General features: G+C 35.5%; 1 protein-coding gene across 8 annotated transcripts; it reads left to right on the top strand.

Moving 5' to 3' along the window:
- Positions 1-2,929: 2,929 nt before the first annotated feature.
- On the top strand, positions 2,930-9,379 carry LOC137717954 (sulfate transporter 1.3-like). 8 transcript variants are annotated; one of them, XM_068457474.1, is made up of 16 exons: positions 2,930-3,093; positions 3,423-3,538; positions 4,961-5,103; positions 5,388-5,741; positions 5,833-5,881; positions 5,985-6,192; positions 6,302-6,476; positions 6,575-6,640; positions 6,727-6,840; positions 6,929-7,045; positions 7,139-7,265; positions 7,589-7,875; positions 7,962-8,152; positions 8,490-8,575; positions 8,676-8,752; positions 8,841-9,379. In XM_068457474.1, the coding sequence occupies exons 4-16, from the start codon at positions 5,403-5,405 to the stop codon at positions 8,982-8,984; spliced, it is 1,980 nt and encodes a 659-aa protein (XP_068313575.1). In that variant the 5' UTR covers positions 2,930-3,093; positions 3,423-3,538; positions 4,961-5,103; positions 5,388-5,402; the 3' UTR covers positions 8,985-9,379. The 8 variants fall into 8 exon arrangements, with proteins under 8 accessions (XP_068313575.1, XP_068313571.1, XP_068313568.1 ...); XM_068457470.1 differs by lacking the exon at positions 4,961-5,103 and adding an exon at positions 3,262-3,295 and having other exon boundaries at positions 3,423-3,533; XM_068457467.1 differs by having other exon boundaries at positions 2,930-3,295; positions 3,423-3,533.
- The last annotated feature ends 5,475 nt before the right edge of the window (positions 9,380-14,854 follow it).

Here is a 14,854-nt window from a genome sequence, read left to right as displayed (position 1 = left end):
CAAGGAGATAGTATATTAACCGCCTATTTGGAAAATATTAAATTGATGTTTTTTTTTTGGTCAATTTAATTAGCGTAAATGTGGTTTATATGTTAGTCTATTTAAAGGTTATACACTTACTGTGTCTTCAATTCAATGAAATGGCACACAATCAATCTAACTAAATGCATAAATTATTATAATTTCATTATCTTATGATGTAAAAAGAGAAAATTGAAATTTCATGGTCCATTTTAATAATTACTCCAGCCTGAACCGCATGAAATGTAATTAGTCTTTTTTTTCTGTTGGTGGTGGAATGAAAAAATATAGGTGCAAATAGATTCAGGTCCGAAAACAAATGCTATTTTCAGATTTAGTCCAGTTGCTTGTAAAATGCCTATAAAAACTACAAAAGAAACATATTTAAAAAATAAATCGAATACAACTAATCCTGAAAAAGTTAAATTACAAGCAAAAAAATCCATAATATGGAAAAATGAAAACAATTTATCTATAATAACAACAAAAAAAAAATGTGGTATAAGTTATAAGTAAGACAATTACAATCTAGGTATATTAAATAATAGCTCACACAATTGGTCTATTTTTACTAATAATTCACAAAATTGAATTTATATTCTTCATAAATTATTTTAGATGATTTCTTTATGTTTGTCTTTCATTTTCTCTAACCACGGAATTATTTTAGACGATTACTTCAGTCAAAATACTTCAAATATCAATGCACTTTGGCAGATAATGAACCTCCGATAAAGTCCATAAAGATGTCGTCTAATAAGAAAACTCAAATTAATCAGAATTAACAACTGAAATCGTACCAAAAAGGGAAAGAAGGATGTTGCCATCTGAAAATGCTATAGGTACTAATGTAGTGTAATTAGATAAAAACAAAACAAATGTAATATCACGTCCTTATATGGATCGATATAGTACATTAGAAATCATACATGCAAGCTCTTCCAACGAAAGTTGCTTCGCCACCAAATTTATAAGTAAAGACTATGAGTCACACCATTAACTTGACAACGATCATAAATAACACAATCTTCAGCATGTAGTATCACACTCTCATTGTAATCGATATAATTATACATGCAACTGCAAACTCTTCAAGCGATAGCTATTCCAAAACAAGATACATATATACATATATATACATACATATACATACATACATACATATACATACATACATACATACACACACACATATATATATATATATATATATATATATATATATATATATATGGGAACCCCTTTTACTTGACATCGAACATGAGTTACACAACCTTCAGCGATCTATTCTAACACAAAATCAATTAATCTCAAATGTTAAATACAATTATTCTTCTTTCTAATATTGTGTGACTACAGTGATAAGATTACATCTTTTGTAAGAATATTGAAAAAAAGTACATAACTTATACAATCTCATTTATAGTTACCATCAACCTTTGAGACATAAGCGGCTGTTTCGTGCACTAGTTTAGTCGTTTAATCATGATTAACCCAAATCCAGACTGTTCATCGTCAACTACTGGCAAAATCCACGTTCAATATGCGACATCTCGAACCTGACCCAATACACGTCCCTGTTCATTTTCCGTGGGCCCCCACCCCCTCTCTTTAACAAGAGAAACAAATGCAGGGAATTGAATTTGAATAGAAAAAGCCAACGTCCATAGATAGCCAAGCATGTTCCTTCTTTCTCCCGCTTTTTTGCACGTGGAGTCGTTGGGGAAGCGGGGCATTTCTGTAACAAGACCATATGTAAACGGCGTTACGGCGGTGTGAACAAAAACCAACCATCCAATTTAAACAGTATATCAACTGCGTACACAAGACAACGTGTATTTTATTATTTTTAGAATACGAGTCATTGTCGATTTAGATTGTAGCCACATGTTTTAGTGCAAGTTTAAGTTATATTTAAATTTTTCTTCCACGAGTGAGGATGTATAGAATTATGGCAAAAATCGGTCGGGTATAAGATTCAAAATCCTTCAACATAATTTTTTTTATTTTTTATTTTTGAGATTACAATGACAAATTGGGAGCAAAATTAGGACATGGATTAGATGGGCGTCGAGGCGGTCTGAGTGGCCCTTTGGTGGCTTAGGCAGGCAACTGGGTGGCCTAGGTGGTCTGAGAATTTCAATTTTTTTTTTTCGAATTTGAGAAAGGATGAATGCAAATCAGTTGTGTTCTGGTTTTTCTGAACTTCTTGAGCTTCTGGTCTGTGTTCTTGCAAAGAGGAAGAAGATGAGAGAAAATTCGTTTATCTCTCTTCCTTCCACATCCACCTGATCACTCTCAAACTATTTAATTAAACTTTTTTTTTTTTTTTTTAATTTCTGTCCACTCAAGTTTGGACAGCTAGCATAAGTTGCTTGACTTTTCTAAAAAAACAAAGGCTGTCAGTCAATAACATCGAGTGCTATTGATTTTTTTCTCATTAAAAAAACATAAATTGTCAAGCTGATGTTGCCCATCTTTATGCGTCTCAATATTCCATTTTTCTTTTCATACCCACATATTTGATAATTTCATTTCTCTTTAAATTCAAAATAAATTTATATGATCTTTAAAAGATATTTTATAAATTAATACATACTTGTGATTATTTGAACTTCTATTTCCAACATGTCGTCCAACTAGCGTTTTTTTAAAATCTTGCTCTTACTTACAAGTGAAAAAAATATTACTAAAACGTAATACCAAGTGAAAAGTTGTAAACTCTTTTGCCAACCGTACATTATTTATATGTGACCTACCGTAACATTGAATCTTTGACAATTTACGTGATATCGAAAATTCAACAAAACCATCACATCACAAGAAAAAAAAAGAAGAAGAATCCGAAAAGATGAATGACTAAATTTTTCTAAAATCTTTCTAAAATTTTAATAATAATGCTATCAAAGAATTAAGTGAATGTGAGTTGGGCGTCGATATTTTTGTGAATGTGATTTCTAAATTTTTCTATAAATTGTCGAAGATTCTCGCTGACCTTCAGCCTGCCTGTTCAAGTTTGGTACTTTACTGACACGGGGTGATGGTTACTTAATTTTCTCAGCAACCAAACAGGTCTCTATTTTATTGGGTTTTTAGTTTCATATTTGGGGGACTCATTGGTTTTTTGGGATTCATTGAACCTAGACAAAAATTTAGCCCTTTTCATCTCTGCTTCTTCAAGGGTTGCCCCTCTTTTTTATTTTTTTTTATTTTATAAATTGGATATTTTCTTTTTCCCAGAAACATGACGACCATTGAGTGTGGGAAAGATAAGGTGCAAACTCTTTTGCTGGGTCTTGCCTATTCGTGCATATTTAATCTGGTTTTTTTTATTCCTTTTTCCCCCTTTTTTTCTGCATTATTTTATTATTCTTTTGGTTCTTTTTGCCCTTTTGCAACAGGAGTTTGGCGCTTGAGTGGATTTTATTATTTCCAGAAGGGAAGAACTTTTGGTTTTGGTGTAAATTCTTCCTCCCACTTTCAGTGGCTTGCATGAGAAGCATATGTAGGAGGTGAGGTAGTCTTTCTTTCATACATATCATCCATTGGTTGTGATTTTTATTCTTCACCGATTTGTTATGCATGCTTTTTCTTAGACCAATGGAGGTGGAACCATGTATCTGATTGGGAAATACTCACAAATAGAACTGGTTATATGTAAATTTGACGGTGATCCGTTTATAACCCTGGTTTAATGCCCTTTTGTTGACATGTTAGTATCACTCGGGTTCATTTTTTGTTAAAAGTTTGTAACCAGTTCCATCCGCTTGTATTTCCCGTAAGATTTTGATTAAGGAGTGGGATTGTTTGATTGGGGTGATGTTATTATTAAAACCAAATAGTTTAAGGATAATTGCAGTTCAATCGAATCGGTCAAGTGGAATTTTATGGAATTCTAAAGTGGCATAATTGATTCTTGAACTTTTCTGCAGAATTAGAAATAAAGTAGGGTTACAACTTTTAATCCCCTTTTTTTGTTTGGAACAAAAGCACATTTTCTCTTGTGACACTAGTTTTTAAAAGTTAAAAGCCTCTTCGATGCTTCTGCTTCTGTTGTTCGTTTCATATCAGCACCAATCGATCAACACTGTGAAGAAGAAGAATACAGCACAAAAAGCATTACCTATTTAGGCGTCTCTAACACTTCTTATCTCGCTTACATTGATCGACAAGTTTGCCTCTAGTTTCAATGAAGTAGACCCTTTTTTGCCCTCCCTCTATCCCTTCTTTCGGTCTTGTTCATTTGTTTTAGGTCAGTCAATGACTCAAATCAAATCCATTGTGGTCAGAGAATTCTCAAATAGTAGTTGAAAAGTAAGTTAGAGAACTAGGGTTTGCTTCAAATGGACCATAAAGAATTTGATTCCATTTTTTCTTGTTTTCACAGAAGTCACTGGTTAAAACTTGAAGATCTACTTCAGGACTTGCATTTGCTGTTTGTGAGGGACTTAGGGTTGAAAAATAAGGCCTAAATTAAATAATTAAAGTGGATTTATGCTTCTGGTTTTTCTAGTTGCTGCCCATCTGTGCTCAAGTTAAACATCATTTGTACTACGGTCGAGTACTATGGTCTAGTGATATTCCTCTTCACTTCTAAGTGAGAGGTCTTAGGTTCAATTCTCGCCAAAGGCAAATTTGAAGCACATTATTGCTAGCTCATTGTGAGGCTAAGCCCACCCCCTCCCCTTAGTGTAGATAATATCGTTTGTTAGAGAAAAAAAAAAGTCTAACATCATTTTCTAATACATTTTATAATTCTACGCTGTACAATTATGGAAGGGATGATGATCTGTTTGCTTACATCAATCTCCAACAATTTAATAATCAATTTGTGGCGGGTTGGGGTTGAGTTTTTTGTTAAACTTTGTTTACTTATTACTAATTATGTATTTGATGTGAAAGTGATCCGCATTCACTCCTTAATTCTTTTTCTGGGCAGCTTGAAAAGTCTGCCCACGATTACTTTTTAAGTGCTTATATAAGGAAGAGCATTTCAGCTTCCTTCAGCAGTCTCGTAAGCCCTGTCTACATTAAAAAACAACTGTCTGCGAAGAGCCTTCTCCGGCATCCTTCTATCATTAGGTTAGATTCAGTCTCTTCTGTAACTATCACTTTTGCCTGAAAAGTTACATCTCTTGTGACTTCTTTTGAGTCTTCGATTCTTTAAGATATTTGCATGAACTGACATCAAAACAATATTCCATTGGACTAGTTGGCAAAAAAACACTTCTGCATGCCACTAGAAACTGATTCTACTTGTATATTGCAGCCCTTTGCACCCTTTCGCTATCACTTTGTTCGTAATATAAGAGTCACTACTCTGTTCTGCCCGTTCATCATTTCTTTTTCTGTTTCTTGCATTACAGGTGAACTGATTATCCATGGCTTCAGTTCATTCAAATGAGGACCTCGAAGCCAAAGACATGGACTCCCGAAGCTTGTCATCTTCGCACAATCATTCACAGGGCGCGCCATACATTCACAAAGTCGGAGTTCCCCCAAAGCAGAACTTTTTCAAGGAATTCTCAAACACTTTGAAAGAAACATTCTTTTCAGATGATCCTCTACGGCCCTTCAAGCATCAACCTAAGTCGCGAAAGTTCATCCTCGGCGTGCAGGCCATTTTCCCCGTATTTGAATGGGGGAGAGACTATAATCTATTGAAGTTTCGGGGGGATCTAATTGCCGGACTGACTATTGCTAGTCTTTGCATTCCTCAGGTAAATTGGCAACTTAATCTTTTGCAACTTAGCTAATTTATGTCATTTTCCGGTTCCATAGATCTGATGATTTTCTCAACTGGAAAATCAGGACATTGGATATGCAAAACTTGCAAACTTGGCTCCCCAGTATGGATTGTGTAAGTATTTCTATGCTACTCAAGAACAGACCTTCCTTTATTGTACCTGCTTTCCTTGGATGTTGTTGTGAGACTTCTCTTTTGCTTTTCAAAACCTTTACAGATTCGAGCTTTGTTCCACCATTGATCTATGCGATCATGGGCAGCTCAAGAGATATAGCCATCGGACCTGTGGCTGTGGTGTCGCTCCTGCTGGGTACACTTCTTCAGGATGAGATTGACCATGTTAAAAACCCAGATGATTACCGGCGCCTCGCCTTCACAGCTACCTTCTTTGCAGGCATCACCCAAGCCACCCTTGGGATTTTGAGGTACTTTAGCTTGATTACATCTTACATTTTTTTACCTTAAACTCTCATTCTATCTGTCTCTAAAGGCCTCTCAGTCGTAATACTGTACTTGTTCTATTTTTGTTACCAGGCTGGGATTCTTGATTGATTTCCTATCTCATGCTGCCATTGTTGGCTTTATGGGTGGAGCTGCCATCACAATTGCTCTCCAACAGCTTAAAGGTTTTCTTGGAATAAACAATTTCACCAAGAAGTCTGACATTGTCTCTGTAATGCAATCAGTATTTCGCTCAGCTCATCATGGGGTAGGCTCCATTTAGGGTTAAAATCGGAAACATCAAAAATTTTTCTTTCACTGACTGCAACATCAAGTTACTGATCCCTGTATTACAAAATTTTGCAGTGGAACTGGCAGACAATAGTCATCGGAGTATCATTCTTATCGTTTCTCTTGCTTGCCAAATATATTGTAAGAATCCCCAAACTTTACTTCAATTCGCCTAATACAATCTGCCTGTTAGTTCTTGTCTGATTTTCACATGTTCTGGGGAGCAGGGAAAGAAGAAGAAGAATCTCTTCTGGGTTCCAGCAATCGCCCCACTGATATCTGTTATCCTGTCCACTTTTTTCGTGTACATAACTCATGCAGAAAAGGATGGGGTTGCAATTGTAAGACCCCTGTATTATAAATGGTACTTCAGAAGAACGTTGATTTCAGTTACAAGAAAGAGTACTTACGGTTTCTCTATGCATGTAGGTGAGACATATTGAAAAAGGAATCAATCCTCCATCTGTAGATGAAATATTTTTCACTGGTCACTATCTTGCAAAGGGTTTCAAGATTGGCGTTGTAGCTGGAATGGTAGCATTGACGGTGAGCATCTCCGAGCCCATTTCCTGCCAAGAAAAAAATTTGATATCATTTCTTGTATCTTAAACCCTGTTTCTTATTCGTGTGAATTATCAGGAAGCTATAGCAATTGGAAGAACTTTTGCTTCCATGAAGGACTACCAGATAGACGGAAACAAAGAAATGGTGGCTCTAGGAACCATGAATATTGTCGGCTCAATGACTTCCTGCTATGTTGCGACAGGTGAGAAGGATACCAAATAAATTATGAATTACATACACACTAATAGTTACGAATGTTTATTTGTGCATGATAAGGGCCGAGTGTTCTAGGCTTCTAGCAGGCATGGACCATGTTTTCACCGCAAAAGTTTGACAAGTAAAACCGTTGAAGATGGATTGTAGATAAAGTGCATAGAAATTTGTCAAAATAATACAAATCTAGCGAACGTAGTTTGTTGATACTCCTAAGGTTAAGCAATGAGCATGCTTAAAAACCTTGAACCTTGCATCTAGAGGACATGTGACTAAGGACATGGAACTGATTGAATGCTCTTATACTTGCAGGTTCCTTCTCTCGCTCAGCAGTGAATTACTTTGCCGGATGCCAAACTGCAGTCTCTAATATTGTGATGTCCATCGTTGTTTTCCTAACCTTGCAATTCATCACACCTCTTTTTAAGTACACCCCGAATGCCATTCTTGCTGCCATCATTATATCTGCTGTGATCAACCTAATCGACTTCCAAGCAGCAATCCTTATATGGAAGATTGACAAATTTGACTTTGTTGCTTGCTTGGGAGCCTTCTTTGGTGTTATCTTTGTATCTGTTGAGATCGGCCTCTTAATCGCGGTAAATAAATCTATTGTTAACTGCCTTGTATTCGAAAACTATAATATAGAGATCAGCTATCTAAGTTAACAATTGTTTCTGTCCAGGTCTCAATATCCTTTGCTAAAATCCTCTTACAAGTTACCAGACCGCGGACTGCCATACTCGGGAAGATTCCTGGGACAAATGTATACAGAAACTTCCAACAATATCCAGAAGCAACTAAGGTTCCAGGGGTTATGATTGTGAGAGTTGACTCTGCAATTTACTTCTCCAACTCCAATTACATTAAGGAGAGGTACATATGCTCTCTAGTTTATGCTTGGTTCGCTTAGATTTTCGTGGTAATTCTTAAAGATGCAATAAAAAAAATGGGTGACTGAGGACTGAAAAATCTATAAACAGAAAACTTCTGCTTGCCTTACATTGCCAAACTAAGCTGTTTCTTTCGACTTATTAAAGGTTTCGTTACTTGAAATGTGCAGCATAGGGTATATAAGTCATATGTTAGTTCTAGTACTCTATATGGCCTCATCATGAAAGGAACCTAGAAATGGGCTGACATTGATGTTTTACAATCTGCTTAGGCATACTATTTGTGTCTTTCGCGGTACTCAAGTTCAACTTCCTTGCAGGATATTGAGATGGTTGGTGGATGAAGAAGAACAGTTGAAAGAAGCCTACCTACCAAGCATTCAGTTTTTGATCGTTGAAATGTCACGTAAGCAGTTTTCTGATCTTTTAAACCAAATGCCGATAGGCTGATTCATTACTCTCGGTTATCTAAATTCATTTCTCATGGTGTCTTGTGTTTGTTGCAGCTGTGACTGACATCGACACCAGTGGAATTCATGCCTTGGAAGAGTTGCACAGGAGTCTCCAAAAGAGAGACATTCAGGTAAATTACACACAACTGACATTGTATGTGACATGAACTGACATTATATGTGACATGAACTTGTCTTACCTCCAACCTTAATGTGCAGCTTGTTCTCGCAAACCCCGGACCGCTAGTGATTGATAAGATTCACGCATCCCACGTTTCAACTTTGATCGGCGAAGACAGAATCTTCCTCACAGTGGCTGAGGCCGTTTCATCCTGTTCCCCGAAATTGGTTGAAGAACCTTAAGTGTAAATGGAGTGTTTATTGTTTGAGAGAGAAACGGGTGCACAAAGAAAGTATTGAAATGGAGAGAGAGGCTTAACAGGTTATTCAGTTGAAAAGCGTATGGTGGGGAAGTGAATGTGAAAGTGGTGAAAGATGAAGTGCCTGGGTCCAATGCAAGTAAAAAGTTAAAAAGATACGTAAAAACAGGTGCAAATGGTAAAAAGGTGTTAAAATTACAGGAAAAAAGTTTATAGAAGGTAATCTAAATTCTCTCTCTCTCTCTCTCTCTCTCTCTCTCTCTCTCTCTCTCAGATTGTAAACTCGGCCATCTTGCTCTCTGTAGTTTTGGATTACAAATTACTTGCCTTGTATTCCTGTTACGATTTGAAGAGTTTTAATTCTTTCCAGTTGATAAATGCATTTTGTTCTCTTACTATCTGGTGCCTCTACGCCTGGTTTTCGTTCTAGATATAGATTTGTATGCTTTTGGATCTATATGTTTGGGTTTCTACTTACCTATCAAGAAGTCGAACCCAAAATGTACCGTGTGGACCATTGGATCATGGTGTAGTTGTTTAGGTGGGCTTCTAATTGGAAAATTCTCTCTCTTGTTTTAGTTTTACAGGAAGAAGTCTAAAAAACTAACCTTTTAAGGAGCTTTTCTAACCAAGCTAGAGGAAGGCGCACCCTATATGAAATAGAGCAATATAAATATCATAATATAGTTTTGCAAAATAGATGAACACAGTGTTTTCGATAAATCATGAAATATTCACAATAATGATTAAAGGGATAAACGATCTCTAATTTTAGTGACTTTTGTAAAGATAGTCTAAGAATGTGGACATAAAAAAAAGGAATAGGCCCAAATTAATGTGGACATAAATATATATATATATATATATATATATCGCTTTTTTGTCAAAATGATCTCTGAAATTTGCATAACTCTTCATTTTAGTCCCTAAGATTTGAGATCAATAGAAGTGGTCCCTGAGTTTGTCCACTATCTATCATTTTCGTTCTTTTACAAAAAAAAACATGTTAAATAAGGATCAAAATGATAAAAATACCCTCAATTTAACAAACAATATACCAAAATAATTTGACAAAAAATGGAGGATATTTTTTTCATTTATTCTTATTTAATGGAGATTTTTCATGGAATGACTAAAATGATTGTTGATCTTAGGGATCACTTCTGTTAATTTCAAGTCTTAGGGACCAAAGTGAGGAGTTATGCAAATCTCAGAGACTATTTTCTCTAAAAAGTCTATATATAATTTGTATTTGCACGTAAGATGTGAAAAGTATGGAGCATATGTAGAAAATTTGGGCTGTATGTTGAGAGCGTGGAGTGTGAAAGTATTATGAGAAAGTATGTGGGTGTCTTAAAATAATTTTAATAGAAAAGTAAATGTGGAGTGGATTAAGTATTTGCGTGTATTCACAGTGTTAATAAAACAAGCCAAAAAGAATGTCTTGAAAAGCTTGAAAAAAAAAGAAAAAAAAAATCTAATTTCTGATTATTCTGTGCTTAATTGCTTCATCCTTTTACTGAATCCTAAAGTCCCTCTGTGTATTGTACATAATCTAGTTGAAGTGGGTTGATCGCACCCTACATATCAAATTCACACTAAATTTGAAGTCTATAAAATGATTGCAAATTTATTAAACTAAACAAATTAATTGGCATACCTGCAGAGCCTTTTTTGGTCCAAAATCTGCTTGCAGGGCAAGGATAAAGTCTTCTTCTCATGTCTGTAGAAAGCTGGCTAACTAGTTACCAGTTCTCTCATCTCAATTAACCAAATCGCAGGAATAAGTTTTCTGATGAGAGAAAACAAGAAGATATGGAATAAGAGAGAGAGTACTAGTGTGGTCTTATTATATATGATTGGGGAGAGAGAGAGAGAGAGAGAGAGAGAGAGGAATGAGAGAGGAAGAATAGGTCCAGTTTTAAGTGGTGGGATAAGAGTAAGCTGGTAATTAAGCGGAGAGTGGGATCCTCATCAGAAACCCAGCACCAAAAAGTAGTGATAATTCTAATAAAGTATGCACAACTAAAAAAAAAAAAGTTGGTCATTTTACATAAGGGATAAGATTTGGGTTTTATAAGAATCTGGATCCTTAGGATCTCTATGCTCACATGGAAATTTCTCACATCCCTCTCAAGTTCCTAACTGTGCCATTGACTCCATTAACCAAGCCTTATTTAAGATATAATTAGGTTACTCGGAGAGACGAGGTTTTAACGTAAGATCTCTAATATAGGGGTAGGTGGTCTTGATCACATGAGCTATAAATGTCTTGCATATATAGCATTGAAATTAAACAAGTGATATGCTACATTGTCAGTATCATACACCATTTGATATGCAGAATGATGGCACATGCAGGTTGGCAGGAAGGGAAAGCAACTACTTTTTAGAGATGTTTAGGCAGAAGGAAACAAGAGGATTTGGTTTTACTTCGTTGGTATGTGATGAACATAGATGCAAAGGAAGCTACATGCATTAAGGGTATGCATACTCAGGTTATGACAAAAGTCTTTGGGATATAAAGTGAAAGGGGCCTGGGATATAAAGTGATAGGGTCCTGGCAGCACAGGATACTAATCTTTTTTCTCTCTTTCTTTACAAAATACGATTCTAATAATATAGGCACAAATAAACCTTGCGTATAAGGAGAGATTTTTCAACAGGACTGGAACAAGGGATGATACATTACGTGTTATTATACAAATGATGAGATATGTGTATTAAAAAGTTAGGGTAAATTACATTTTCATACCTCAGGTTTGGGGCCTATTTCAATTCCTTACAACATCTTCAAAACATTTCACTTTCATACCTTAAGTACTATTTTATTTCAAAATAATACATCTGTTACATTTTCCATCCATTGATCCATTAAGTGCTGACATGGTTGCCACATATATACCACGTGGCTGCCAAATGTGTGCCACATGGCAATTCTTTTTTAAGAAGAAGAAGAAGAAGAAGGCGCCGGCGCGCGACCTAGCTGCATCCCCCCCCCGGGCACCTGCAACCGCGAACCAGCCGCCTTCGCTCTGTTAGAGTTGAAATTGAAATCTATTTCTCACTCTCTTCTCTCTATCTCACTCCCCCTTCTTTGTCTTTGGTGGTTTTGGGTGGTGTTCAGATAGAGATGAAAGGTGGGGGTTTCTTGGGTGGACGAAAGAGGACCTAGGTTTTGGCTCAAATGACAAGGACTAGTTGGTGGTTAAGGTGGGAGAATGGGAGCTGCAGTTGCACTCTTCTTCTTCTTCTTCTAGGTTGCGGGTTTTTGGGTGTGGAGGGACGAACTCGGTTTGGGCATTTTTTTTTTTTCCTTCTCCTCCTCCTACTTCTTCTTGTTGTTGTAGGTTTAGGGATGTGGGGGTGGTTGCGGGGAGATGGGATGGTCTCAATATTTTTTTTTTTTTTTTTTTTTTTTGTGTTGAGAAAAATCTTTAAATTTATTTTTTATTTTTTTGCCACGTGGCATATATGTGGCAGCTACGTTAGCACTTAATGGATCAATGGATGGAAAATGTAACGGAGGTATTATTTTGAAATAAAATAGTACTTAAGGTATGAAAGTGAAATATTTTGAAGATGTTGTAAGGAATTGAAATAGGCCTCAAACCTGATGTATGAAAATGTAATTTACGCAAAAAGTTAATAACTTAAAAAGTAAAATTTCCCACCACTTGTATAAAAACACGTAATGTATCTTCCGTCCGTCACAATGAAAAAATTTCTCCCATATAAGGTGCCAATTCCACTACGCACTCTAACATACGCATAGCCATTTCTAAGTTTCGGAAGTCATGTGCAAAATTTATAAAATGGCCCCTCCTTAATTAAGATGGTTTTTTCCAAAAATGTAGGACAATGTATTGATCCTAGAAAGTAATAACTTAAATAAAAACAACTTTAGGATCACTTATTGTAAGTTTACAAATGTTATTAAATATCAAGTAAAAGGAACTACAAACATAACCTTCACTAAATAATCAAAAGCTTCAATCTTAAACAACCAAACAAGAAAAAAGCTTCAAAAGCTCTAACTTTAAATTTTCACTTGAATATATAAATTATTATTTACAAAAATTGAAAAAAAAATCGATTTTTAGGTTTTGTTATTAGCACTCTAAATATCTCATTGTGTACTTTAAATTTTTATAGTTATAAAGAAAAAAGTTTACCCTTATGAGGATCGAAGAGCGTAGTGTGAAATGCTAAGGAAGAAAGAAATTTTGTATCACTTCTTCTTTTATAGGGATTGAAATTTTGTTGCTATGTCAAAAGAGAAAGATAGCTATACTGATTTGGTATCAATTTGTATTTTCTTATATCATTAAGGAAAAGCAATTTTGATTCAAATTCTATAATCATTCATTAATTAATAGTTAACGGTTCCAATTTGTTTTGCTTTTGTGACTAAAAAAATCCAAATTTTATTTTTTAATAAAATCAATTGAAAAAGGATAAGGTAGACATGTACGCCTGTCTTTAAATATTTATATGTAATAATACTATATGTTAAAAAAAATTACTTTTATTAGCACTATAAATAGCTTTGACAGGTAACAAGGATCATCGCGTGCATTTGAGCTCATTTGACAAGTGCATGCTTTTAAACAACTGAAAACGCTTTTAGATAAAATATTTTTGAAATCAATTCTTAGTAAAAATGCAAGTCATAATCGATTTATCTTTTCTTAGACAAGTCACAATGAATCTATCTTTTCTTAGACATGTCATAATCGATTGTTGAATGTTTTTTCAAAAATTTCTCGGCTAAGATATCTGTCTTAGTTCAGCAAGCAAATGCCACCAATTCATAGGATTTTCTTATGTCTCGAGTTAACTTAGGTAAGATGAGAAATGCTTGGGAAAATAGTCACTCGAATAACTGTCAGCTATTAATGTAAATGAATCACACTTGGACACTTGGACCCATACTCTTCAAGGTGCAACATGTGGTTATTGTCGCAACACTTAACATATAGTGCACTTGATCGTAATGAAGATTTGAAAATTGTTGCAGGCTTATTTCTTCTTGCATGAACAGCGTCAGGGTGCTGCAGCAGGACATTGAGACCGTTCCTTTAATGCTATCCGATGGTGGCATTCAAACAATGAAGAGAGAACAAAAGGGCAAGCGTGCAATGTATGCAACACATTGAGATGGTTCCTTGCCATTTGGGAGTGAGTTCGAATCACTATCACCTTCGGTGCCTCTAATCTTGGGATTTAACCATTAAGCTAGCTAGAGCCTTACCATCCTTCAGGACCGACAGAGCTATTTTTACATCCTCATTTGCCTTTGTAGGGTGGCCTTCCTTTTTTTTAAATTACCCTGATGCAGGTCTCTTTGTAACAAACTATTACCGACTTTTGTAATGTCGATTAGATATTGACGCAGAAAGGGGAATTTCAAACCTCGTTCTCCTAAGATAGTCCTATTGGAACTTGACTCTCTATATGGGTTGCCCTCTAGTTGGTCCTTTTGTTCAAATGAGCTCCGGATCCTCACATACCATTCGTTCATCGTATATCGTACAATCAGCTTTCGTTAGGTACTGTTTATGTTTAATTTTGGTTCAGATGAGGATCCTCTCCGGATCCTCACATACCATTCGTTCATCGTATATCGTACAATCAACTTTTGTTAGATATTGTTTATGTTTAATTTTAGTTCAGATGAGAATCCTCTCCGGATCCTCACATACCATTCGTTCATCGTATATCGTACAATCAGCTTTCGTTAGGTATTGTTTATATTTAATTTTAAGTAAAAAATTTAAAATGATTTCTGATCATACGATGCATTAAATTAAAGAAACCCTTTTGTTCCACCGTCATTGGGTATAAGCTACG

The sequence above is a fragment of the Pyrus communis genome, chromosome 15 (genome assembly GCF_963583255.1).
Source record: "Pyrus communis chromosome 15, drPyrComm1.1, whole genome shotgun sequence".
Taxonomy (NCBI): domain Eukaryota; kingdom Viridiplantae; phylum Streptophyta; class Magnoliopsida; order Rosales; family Rosaceae; genus Pyrus; species Pyrus communis.
Note: the sequence above shows the minus strand (reverse complement) of the source record. Positions and strands in the feature narration are given on the sequence as shown.

Excerpts from the sequence above, each read along its gene's own strand:
- LOC137717954 (XM_068457471.1), top strand. The coding sequence starts at position 5,403 with ATGGCTTCAGTTCATTCAAATGAGGACCTCGAAGCCAAAGACATGGAC. Across the intron at positions 7,046-7,138 it reads CTGGAATGGTAGCATTGACG|GAAGCTATAGCAATTGGAAG; the intron begins GTGAGCATCTCC and ends GTGAATTATCAG. Across the intron at positions 8,153-8,489 it reads TCCAATTACATTAAGGAGAG|GATATTGAGATGGTTGGTGG; the intron begins GTACATATGCTC and ends ACTTCCTTGCAG.